The 11,138-nt window shown below is 33.9% G+C and overlaps 2 protein-coding genes and 1 long non-coding RNA gene across 14 annotated transcripts in view; 1 reads left to right on the top strand and 2 right to left on the bottom strand.

Moving 5' to 3' along the window:
* Nucleotides 1–253: 253 nt before the first annotated feature.
* Nucleotides 254–1,734, bottom strand: LOC126925618 (protein MANBAL). Of its 6 annotated transcripts, none has more exons than XM_050741381.1 (3): nt 1,631–1,734; nt 613–795; nt 254–542 (listed from the first exon to the last, which is right to left on the bottom strand). In XM_050741381.1, the coding sequence occupies exons 2-3, from the start codon at nt 790–792 to the stop codon at nt 444–446; spliced, it is 279 nt and encodes a 92-aa protein (XP_050597338.1). In that variant the 5' UTR covers nt 793–795; nt 1,631–1,734; the 3' UTR covers nt 254–443. The 6 variants fall into 6 exon arrangements, with proteins under 6 accessions (XP_050597338.1, XP_050597339.1, XP_050597341.1 ...); XM_050741382.1 differs by lacking the exon at nt 1,631–1,734 and adding an exon at nt 1,452–1,598; XM_050741384.1 differs by lacking the exon at nt 1,631–1,734 and adding an exon at nt 1,464–1,591.
* A 259-nt stretch (nt 1,735–1,993) lies between these two features.
* The window catches only part of LOC126925615 (uncharacterized), a 32,144-nt gene continuing 22,999 nt past the window's right edge, over nt 1,994–11,138 (top strand). For 4 of the 7 annotated variants that reach the window (XM_050741373.1, XM_050741374.1, XM_050741372.1 and 1 more), the window contains exon 1: nt 2,021–2,281. The gene's annotated coding sequence lies outside the window, so the exon portion shown is untranslated. Of the gene's footprint in view, nt 2,282–11,138 lie in introns of all 7 variants that reach the window. The other 3 variants (XM_050741375.1, XM_050741377.1, XM_050741371.1) reach the window with 2 other exon arrangements.
* On the bottom strand, nt 8,608–9,540 carry LOC126925620 (uncharacterized). The gene is made up of 2 exons (XR_007714023.1): nt 9,245–9,540; nt 8,608–9,169 (listed from the first exon to the last, which is right to left on the bottom strand). It is a non-coding gene; the product is annotated as an uncharacterized LOC126925620 (long non-coding RNA).

The following is an 11,138-nucleotide window of genomic DNA, read 5'->3' as shown; positions in this document are numbered from 1 at the left end:
TATTTTATAAGCTATTAGCGTTTCCTGCATGTATTCAGATTACATCTTTTCGGGATTTATTTTTTATCTATATTTTTTTCGGTAACAATAGTTTTACGATAATAAATGTATTCACACAAAAATATTATTTAAATACGTTGTTTTTTTAATATCAAAATTTGTTAAAGGTACAAATACAAATTTATATTAATATGACATATGATATAATAATATATAATAATTTACACAAATATGAAATGATTGACAATTAAAATATGTTTTTGTAAAAACAATTTTATTTCATTCATATTTTTAAATATTTCTTAAATAATTAAAATGTAATCGATACATTTCGCATATAATACTTTATCAGAATTGCACAAATAATAACATATAAATGTAGTTTTTCTAAGAAATATAAAAATGATTCAATAATGTATTTTTTGTACAGGCAAAGAAGCAATTCAGCGTCTTTTTTTTTTTTCTTGTTTCCGTGGTCTGTGAGGTCTCCTTGGGGTTACTTGAGGACTATTTTCTGAACACTCCACGTCGCTTGGATCATCCTATTATTAATTCATAACTTGAGAATATCTGTAAGTCAATTAAATTAATCATAAGACATATATGCAATACCTTTAAAGCAGCTATACCATCGGAAGGTCCCCTTTGAAAAACCACTAGTATTGCCAATAGACATATAATTTGGTATAATGCACTAATATATAATCCAAACCTTAAAAATTGTTCAAATAAAGTCTCTTCTGCTGGGAATAAAAGTTCTTTTAATTGTGGTTCAGTGTCTGCCATTTCCATATACTAAAAAGAAGGGATGATTATCTTAATTCCTTTAATCTAAGAAATTAATTTTTATTCAACAATTTTTTTTAGAAACACATAAAAGATTAATACTATTAAATTAGTACAACCGATATTCCATAAACCTAGTCTACTTTCAATTTACAGTGGCTCATAAAAGTATTTGAACACTCTTACAAACTTTTTATGTATGTATATTTTACAAAATATTTTGAAATTTCATTAGCACTGTAACAAGACACAACTATCGTGATTATACTGATAAAATTTGAAACAGATCTTTTAATTTTTCACTAAATATATGGTTGCAATAAATGTCATTAACTCCTATATATATTGTGTTTCGAAATGGTATCAAATTTTACTATTATGATCACAATATGTAATTGTGTCGTTACAGTATTAACGAAATTTCAGAAATTTTCATCTAATGCACATATAGTCATAAAAATTTCCTGCAGTAAGTATTAGAAAACTTTTGTGGGACACTGTATTTATACTATTTACACTATTACTAAATTAAAAATATTTTTGATTATGAAATATGGGTAAGTACTATTTTTCTAAAATATAGCAAATACTTAGAAATCAATAATCTAAGCAATATAGCGATCGTAAAATTTTCATAGCATGCAAGCTTGACAAATACTACCAACTTTCTCACTGACGTTTATGTCAATAATTATTTAAATGTCAATTGACTTTCATTAAGATATTGAGATATAACTGACATTTAAAAACAGTTGAGCGAAATAATCAAACATTAATTCATCTTATTAACACAACGACGTTCTATTATAAACGACACGTAGTAAATTTTGTAATTTTTATTTACTTTTTTTTGTCGAAAGAAAAGAGGCGAACATAAAATAAGTATATGCTTACTTATTTTACTTGAAGTTGGCAGCAGAAAGTTTGTTCATATATTTCAAACCAGATGTCATTCTAAACTGACGATTCGATTTAGGCGCCAGCTACCAGTAATATATGATATTAACATCTGAAATTTAACGCGACGAAAAATAAGTATATTCTTTGTCTTCATAAATAAAAATCAAGACGATACTCTTGCGATGATGAAGTAACGTAGTCGAAGTGTTGAATTAAATCTTATTGTAAATTTATCGAGAACAAGCTAATACATTTTCGAATAATTGAAAATGGCGGGCTGATGGTAGCGCCGGAAGTTATCTGGTTTCGAGGCTTCATTGCTTGCGAGTCCGTGGATGTGAACCTTTGTTTTGTACAGAAGAATGGCTGCCATCTTTAGTTTTCGATGGATGTTTTCCGAAGAGATCGTGAATTCTCATATTTATTGTGGTATTTAATAACGTAATAAAATCTCGAATAGTGAAATAACGTTTCCCGCGATGTAAAGAGTGTTTTTTCGTTTATTATTTAAGCTGCCCTGGTGTGACTTCCATTAAAAAATGCTTGTGTTTACATCCAAGTTTAAAGTGAGCTTCTGTATTCCTGTCATATTAAGGTAAGCAATACATTTTTATGAATTCCTATTGTTCCAAATGAGTAGAAAGTTGCAATTATCGTGACAAATGTTCAAAATTCAATCGAACTGTCATATGAAAGACAGGTGTAATGCTACATTCTGTTCATATTATGAATCGTTTGTGACGTTCAAATTATTTTGCATTTCGTGCCTTTTTACAAATCGCTTTCGAAAATATAAAGTAATTTTATCACCGAGAAGTTTTTCACAATTTTTATTGACATCTGTCTTGTTTTACCGCTTATTGCTGTATTTGACTTAATAAAAAAAGAAAAAAAATGTCTACATCGCGAAATTTCGATTTCGGCGTTTTAAATTGATTTCGATTGCAATTTTTTCATTGTCTTTTTGCAACAAGAGAGAGGTTTAAAAAGTATTTGTTGATTGCAATTTTTGTTTCCGAATGGTGGCAACAATGATTAGTAAAATGGTGAGCGAGTACAGGTCAACCACATCGTACACATACTATTTAAGTTGTCTAACTTACGTGATTATTAACTTTCGTGTAATGTTTAAACATTTATCCTGCGTTCTTCATCTTTTCTTTTCGTCTTTACTCGAGAATTTTACACGAATGATTACTTTGTAACTATCCAATCTTTTTCTACTTCTTTTTGTTAGGCTAATATGATATATTTTTGGTTTTATTTGGATTAGTAGAATTAATCGTGTATTTGCGAATTATTATACCTGTTGATTTTAACAAATGGCTAACGAAATTGCTGTATAAATATGTAAGAAGATGAGGTTGTATTCTTACTATTTCATGTTAGAGGTTTTCATAATTGATTGACATGTTTATAATTTTACTTATATATGTATATATAATTATTATATGTTATTTGTAAAAGTAGGGAGAATAAGTAAATAAGTGAATGACAAAATTCTTCAAAATGATTTTGCTTAGCACATTTACTTATTTCAAATGAATGGACATCAAATCTAAAATTAATTTGCTTGCAGATACTCTAAGGTTGTATGGTGTGGTTGTAATAACAAATATGTTCCATTCAGACAGTATTTCAATTAATAATGTTGCATATATTGTTACAAACTTTTTCATAATTAAATGATCATCTTATGTTACTATAAAATACTGTTTTCAAGATTCCAGAAATAATTATTTTGAATACGTTTGGTATATTCCAATATATGTTAGTACCTTGGTATATAATATCATAAGGTTATATGACAATTTTTAGCAAGTTTTTATCAAATTTACAAACGTATAATACTAAATAATTCATGAATGTTATTTAATGGTTATAACCAAGCGAAGAAAGTTTGTATATTGAAAACTATTTCACGGCGGGAATGGAAAAATCAGCCAGGCGGCGCTGGTTTCTCTCCTAGACGGCCATATTGTTGCCCCCTCCCTTCTCCCGTTTCTCTGTCTCTCTTTTCTTTCCCTTCTCGTCCGTTGCACATATATATAATACACAGATATATATGTATGTATATACGTATATCTTTCCTTCCTCTCTTGTTCCTTCATTTACTTTCATCGACCACTGTCATTTTCTTTTTTCTTGATCCTTTCGCGATCCCTTCCAATTCCCACTCTTATCTCTCCCATTTTCTTTCGTCACTTTGCTCTTTCGCAAAATTCTTCGCATCTTTTCTCCTGTCGTGTCAAATTCTCATTTGTACGTCTTACTTTGCATCTCGAAAATTTTAAATTTATCAATATTTTTGCCACATTCATTTTAATCGAATGATCGAGAAATGTTCAATGCGTCTCATCGAATATCAAGTTATAGCAGCCAAATTTCAGCCGAAATTGATAAGATATTATTGTGGAAAAGTTGATCTTTACACATATATAAATCTCTCGAGGCGAGCTGAATGGTTTCTGTTTGTCAGATCAAGTTATGTGTGCAGGAAGGAAGTGGCTCGAAGTTATAAAGTCAAATTTGGAATTCTCGTAGTAGGGTACGGCACGATTGCAGATATGGTGCTCGTGGGTAGCTGTCAGTAATCAGAAGCGTCGCTACGAATTTCCTCAGTTGGCCGATCGTAATCATTTCCTTCATTTTTATCTCTTGTAGAATACAATTTGCAATTAATTACATAACTGCGTATTCTACATGATTTTAATGACCTTGAAATGCATTATCAATTTTCAATGAATTGATTTGATTGATGTATAGAATGTTGCACTTTATTCTAATTTGCAATTGGTTAAACATGTAACAGATATATTTACCATCATTGAAAGACTATTTACGGAACAAAAATTTATAAAATGAATCATTAAATAATATAATAATAATAATAATTTAAGAACTAAAGCCGAGCGGAAGAAGTTGTTCAGTATGATTGTCTTGACAACATTCTTTGATTGTTTACTTTAAACTTTCTTTTTCTATACATTATGTATACTATTCTATATTAGCTATACTAATCTATATTATCCTATACGTTAGGTATATGTTAGGCCTGATATAGCTTTGTAAAAAGAAAGTTTTTTTATTAATTTAAGTGTTTGAAAACACGATCAAATCGCTGAAACAAGTTGAAGTTAAATCGATCGAATGCGAATGGAAAGAAGACAGAGGTTTAAATGCTCGAGCTCGAAATTTAGTTTGGTGGGGTACGCCTCTGGTGGTAGCATTTGCTGGCTACGAGGTGAAATCGTATCGACCGCAACCAAGGGAAGTTCGCGCGCAGTGACGGGCACGCGCGACATATACAATATATTACATACTTTATTCACAAGAGAATCAGAAGAAAGTCATTCGAAAGACCTATCGTTTCTTCCATCCAAACTATAAGGAACTAGAAACTTTAATTGTATTTTCCTATTCAATTAAATTTTTATTATGATTATTATTAATAGATAGTTCTTTCTTATTCTTACATCTTTACATCTTTTTCCTATGTATAACATTTAAGAGTTTGATTATTTTAAAGCTCGATGATCTATGCTTTCTTTAACCTGCCAATATCAAAGCAGGTTACTTCTAGAAATCTGGGTCATATCGGGTAACATTTGTTCATTTTTTTATTAAAACAATAGTAACGGATTTGTCAAGTTCGCTGCTAGTGTTCTGTCTCTCTTTCGTGACCATTACCATTGGTCAACCCTACTGACGTCATCAAGAAAGATCCAATAGGACGATGTCAGTGCGTACGCACACTATTATTAGTGGTTGGTGGCGCATCGTATGGACGAATTCGTGTCATCACTTAGCAATGGTTAGGACAGGTTATATCGATTACTGGCAAGATATCTGTTGATCGAACGAATCCAAACATATGGTCCGGATAAACTTTGCGTATGTTTTTAGATCAAAAAGTTCGGAGATTTCTTAACCTTTGGAGTGCTTAGTCTGTATATTACTTACATTACATTACATTACATTAGTAACATTAGTTATTAAGTAAATATTTAAAAAATACATCTTTACTTAGTTGCATTTTACTTTTAATAAAATGACATTGTACAAAAATTTTATTACCAAGCCAAATAAAAAGAAGCTTATAAAAACAATGATTTATTTATTATATTAAACGTGTAATTGGAAACTAAATTATTAAAAAAAGCAAGATGTTACACAAACTATAGTACATATTAAAATATTCTTTATTTTAAACTATAACAAATAAGAATGAGTTACTAAAAATTGTAAAAAGATTTCAAGATTAGTAACAAAGTAACTAGCAGGAAATTAAAATATAAATAAAATATAAAGATCAAATTATAAACAAACACTCGAAGAGTTAAAGTACGTCTTGTTTACCGAGTTTTATTGCTCTTTTTAGAATATAAACTGGCCATTTAAAAGATATCGCGATCAATTTACCTCAAAGTTGATCGTTTTCGTATCAGGCGAAAAACTAGGTACATATAAAGTTACAGCGGTTTGCTGAAAGCTGCTCGAGAGTGAGACCAAACTACTAATATTCTGTACTAATTGATTTACAATAATATCTTATCCAATGATAGGAATTTATCTTCGGAGTCATTCAAAAAATCAATGTTTCGGCAAGGATGTCCTAATATTAATGGTAAATTCGAAATGGGAGTGATTCTATATGAAAAGCAAGTCGAGAATACGGAATAAATTTTTTTCATTCATGTTCGAAAATATCAAGATTGAAGATTTGTCAAGAATACTTGAATTTGGTTAATTCTGGAATGTATAGGGGCGAATAACCGACAGAAGATTAGGTGTATAGAACAAAATTCCTACATAGGACACTTCGTTCCTGAAAAAATGAAATTTTAAAATTGATCAGGCCTATTCTCAACCATGCACGTTCAAATTAAATTTTTTTGAGAACTAGCCATTAAGCCCTTAAACAGACAAATTCTGTTCTACATTTTTCATTTATTTTCGCACGTAGAGTAACACCTGATGATTGTTTACTCGCACTCGTTTGGTAATTAGCCAAATTCACGCATGCTAAAGAAATCTGCAAATTCGATTTTTTCGAAAACAAAGCCTCGAATGAAAATATTTAGTCTATATTTTCGGCCTGTTCTTTCATGTAGAATAATCCCCGTCTCATTTGTACCATCAATACTGGGACTATATATAGCTATAGTAGTTGCACGCATCTGGTTAATTCCGCTGGAAAATCAAACGCAATACCGAGACCAGCAATGATTTCGCAAGATTTACGCCGCAAAGAACCGATGCATTTCTTCGGGATGACATCACAGTGTATTAATGGTGCTCGCGGTTACTATGGGTTACGACGTATTCACACGATAAACGGAGGAGCGTGTACCGTGGCAAAAAAACTGCTGTTGACAGAGGAATACAGGCGTGCTGGGTCAGCCATAAAATATATCCCACGAAAGTAAACCATTCTCGATTTTTCGAGTTGTTGAATCGATGCATTTCCCTTAGCTTTATGTTTTCTACGTTCGGGATAGAAGTTTATCGCATATGATTACGATTGCATAAAATTCCGACGTGATAAGGTTGTCCCGCGCGTGTAGTTAGTTTTATCTAAAGCGCGATTAAACAGATGTTTAATCCGTTTTACAGAGTAGCGAACGCCAATAGTTTCCACGCGGAGATGATTCTTTTCGCGCTAAGAAAAGATTATGAAATCGTAGAAGTAGATGAGGACATCTTTCGAAGAAAGAGATAAGGAGAGAGAATTTCTAAGCGTTCAGATCGACGGTGCAACGAAATGTATACATAATAATAAGATTTAGTCCGGTTTGGAGACTCGCAGAGCGAGAAAGAGAGAAAGAAAGATGCACGCTTCTCGGTAACCTTGGTTTTAATAGCGGAGGTGCACAATGCTGAATCTTCGTCTCTCGTCCCCTCTATCTTCCAACACTCCCACGTAATGCACAGAGTCGCGTTACGCGTCCGATCTTTCGCGACTAACGAATGCTTTTTCAAGATATTTTTATCCATCGATATTTCTTACTTTTGATAGGAATTCCAATTGAATTCCCGGATTTGAACCTCGGCCAATAGAGGATGATTATCGGCCAATGGGATGATTTCCAATCGGTTTAGCGTGGATGGGTCTTTCTTTAACCATAGTGCGGTCGCATTCCTAAGTGATTAATCCGCAGAGTTGTTCGCTATCGCAGCTGTCGGCAAATAGAACGAAATTGTCCGCGGCAATCTCTTCTAGCCAATTCTGTACTCGCGCTCTTCTCTCTTGTTAACCACCGATCGAGAAGTGTTAGAAAGTTGAAATGATTCAAGATTATATTTTAGTTGGTCAAGGAACAACAAGGAAGAAAGAGATTTATCAACGACAGTGGCTTGCAAAAGTATTCGTACGCTGGGCGAGACCTTTTTATACGCATATTACGTGTTTTATACGAAACATTTTGAAATTTCATTAGTACTGTAATGACACTCAACTGTTGTGGTTATATTAGTAAAATTTTATACGAGTCTGAAGATGTATGCAGAAGTTACAAGATATGTATTCAGTAGATATAAATAAATAAGATATATATTTTGCTGATATCACAAAAGTATTTAAAATAGGCAATCATCCACGATATTGGTAAGTAGACTGCGGCTTTTTATGCAAATCCATATTTTTGGCAATATAATTAAAAATGTAGAACCTTGCTAGAAAATTATTTCATTTGTTGAATATTATAAAAAGCACTATACTTTTGATACTTTATATGTTTTTTGATATCATGTGCATTCTGTACAATTTTGCACTTTCGAATTTCCTATAAATGCATAAAAATCGGCAGTTTATTAATAAGTCTCAACATTCACTGGGACCGCCTTTAACACTTTTTATATGTTTGAAGTGATTATTCATACTATATATTAATTTTTTACTAAATATAAATTTGCAATAAATATGTTGTAACTTGTATGTATATTTTCAGATTGGATTCAAATTTTGCCAATATAATCTTGGCAATCGTGTCTCATTATAGTGCTAATGAAATATCAAAATGTTTCATGTAACACGCACAATATGCACATAAAAATTTTCTATGGGAAGTGTACGAATACTTTTGCGAGCCACCGTAGAAGAGGGTTCGTAGTAAAATTTGAAGAGGATAAAGAGCAGCAGTTTCGTGGAAACGCCAAGCCATCTTTTAGGAGTTTGCCGAACGACTGCGATTCCCGTGGTGGTGTGTTGCATATCGACCGCCGCGAAAGTACGAAAAGGGATTGCAAAACTGTGGAGCGGCGCGCACGAGCACATTCGCAGGCTTCGTGACGCTCCCATTCATTTACATGCATGATCGAGCGGAGTAGCACGAAACTCTCGCGGAATGGAGTGCTTGTTCTTTGCGCAACAACCATCTTCTTCATGAGTGCCGTTTAAATCCCTCCTTGTTCCCTGACCATCCTCTGCCTCTTGTGTCTCTTAATTTTGTGGAATTATCCACGTAACGATCCAATGTACTGTCTACGTAATAGAAAAAAAGCAGGAGAGTTCCGAGAAAGGAACGGATATTTTAGAAAGTTAATCGTGGAAACATACTATCGCGAAAGAAAAGCTTCGCGCAGTGGCATCTGTCTCGGGCATAGTATTGTCTCGTATCTCGGTTTACTTCCACTAGCAATTTCTCGTTCGCCTTTTTCAACTCTGTCTTTCTGATTCTCTTTCTCCTTCTCTTTCTCCACGTGATGTGTGCGCCGCGTTGTCCTCCTTCCACTCCACGCCGATCTGCCGTGAACGTAGCGAAGACAGCGCAAATGTGAAGAGAGGACAGCGCGATACCGGTTATTGGCGGGGAACTGGCATATTTCACCGAGTGTCCGGCAATCAGGCCTTTGTATACGGCTTACTGTATGTTACACGCTCATGCTCTCCCTTACCAGGGAGGAACGGAGAGCAGAGCGAAAGATGGACTCACAGAAAAACGGGCTTGGACGGGGAGAAAGAGAGAGACAGAGGAAGAAAGAGGGAGAGAGAAGTCGAACGTTTATTTAACGGCGTAGAACTAGTCGTAGGTATGGTTAGTATCGTCGTTGGTGGGAGGTCGCGTTATGGTCTCGCTGCTTTTCTTCGATTCTACGCGTATTTCGAACGAACGACGAGAAAGTGGATGGAATTAATGCTGCTTTTAAGGGGAGAAAATCAACGTCATTTTCGATGGGCATAAGCAAAATGGGAAGCATGCTATAAAAAGGATCAATATGGATAGGATTCTTTGTATACGTTTTTACGGGAGATCGAGTTACTTCGATTACTAGTATCTCCCGTATAACACGATAATACGTAGTTAAGTTCCGAATATATGCCGTGTTATATGAAACAAAGAACTGATACAAAAATAAGTGTTATATGAAACAAAGAACTGATACAAAAATAAGATTATGTTCCAAAGATTAACAAAAGTGTACTAATGTTTATTAAAACAGTTAATAATTAATCAAAAGTTTTATAAATTTATGTTACATAATATTTTCTTTTTCATTATTGCTAAATTCTATTAAACGACGTTCTATATATATGATTTCTATTTTTGTTAGTTGTGAAAAATGTTATCGATTTTTTTATCAGAGAAGCTTCGAGCTGCTGCTTCTCTATGGCGCGAAAATTCTCAAGTGCAAAGGGTTAATACTCTACAAACTAAGAATGGATTAAAAGTTTCAGTATTCCAAAATTGTGCAAATCTGAGACAATACACATACGCTGACTCCAGTGAAAGATATCGAATGATGTTGCTTGTACTTAAAAATTCTGATTACGCGCCGGTTTGGAAGAATTACTCAATCCTCGAACCGTGCTAGAGTGAATCCGTGTTGTAGGAGTATTGTTTGTACGGTCGATACCTGTACCTGCTTATCGAATCAAGATTTAAAAAGAGAGAGTAATCGGGATATCATTGCCAGTTTCATTCGTACGATTGCTTACAATCGGGCTAGTTACATGGCAGTAGAATGCGCGTTCCAACTGCGCACGGGTTGCTGGTGAGAGCAACGCCGTTTTCCTGCAACGTTGAATTGCCCTGTGGTTGAGAAGGGGTCAGCGGAAGCGTCAAACAACTTGTTGGAGACGCTGACGACCCATGTCGAGTAACAATGCTCGATTGATAATATTGTAAACAGCGTAATATTGTATCCAACGAGCTTTCTTTCTGCTCCCGCCAATACGCGATTCTTCGATAATTTGCAGCGGGCAAACTACATAAAACATTGAACGACGTTTTATCTGGCTGAGCTAGTTGGAGAAATTGATCTAATAGCTTAACAGGAACAGGTAAACTAGAATGGCAAATATCCGTGAATAGATATGATCAGGGATGGAAAAGAAGCAAGATGGTAGGACGTGGAAGGAGAGGTCAACATCGAGCGATAATCGTTCAGGAATAATTTTGGTTCGTATCGAATCAATGCAAGGGTCGAGGTACGCCAAGTAGGTCGCCACA

Source organism: Bombus affinis, chromosome 16, assembly GCF_024516045.1.
Source record: "Bombus affinis isolate iyBomAffi1 chromosome 16, iyBomAffi1.2, whole genome shotgun sequence".
Classification (NCBI taxonomy): Eukaryota; Metazoa; Arthropoda; class Insecta; order Hymenoptera; family Apidae; genus Bombus; species Bombus affinis.
The sequence above is the reverse complement of the archived record's forward strand: the minus strand, read 5'-3'. Positions and strand labels throughout refer to the sequence as shown.

Coding starts and splice junctions, on each gene's coding strand:
- LOC126925618 (XM_050741380.1), bottom strand. CDS start 1,559: ATGTTTGATTATTTCGCTCAACTGTTTTTAAAT. Junction 796..1,526: donor TCGCTCAACTGTTTTTAAAT/GTCAGTTATATC, acceptor CCTTCTTTTTAG/TATATGGAAATGGCAGACAC. Junction 543..612: donor ATGGTATAGCTGCTTTAAAG/GTATTGCATATA, acceptor AATTAATAATAG/GATGATCCAAGCGACGTGGA.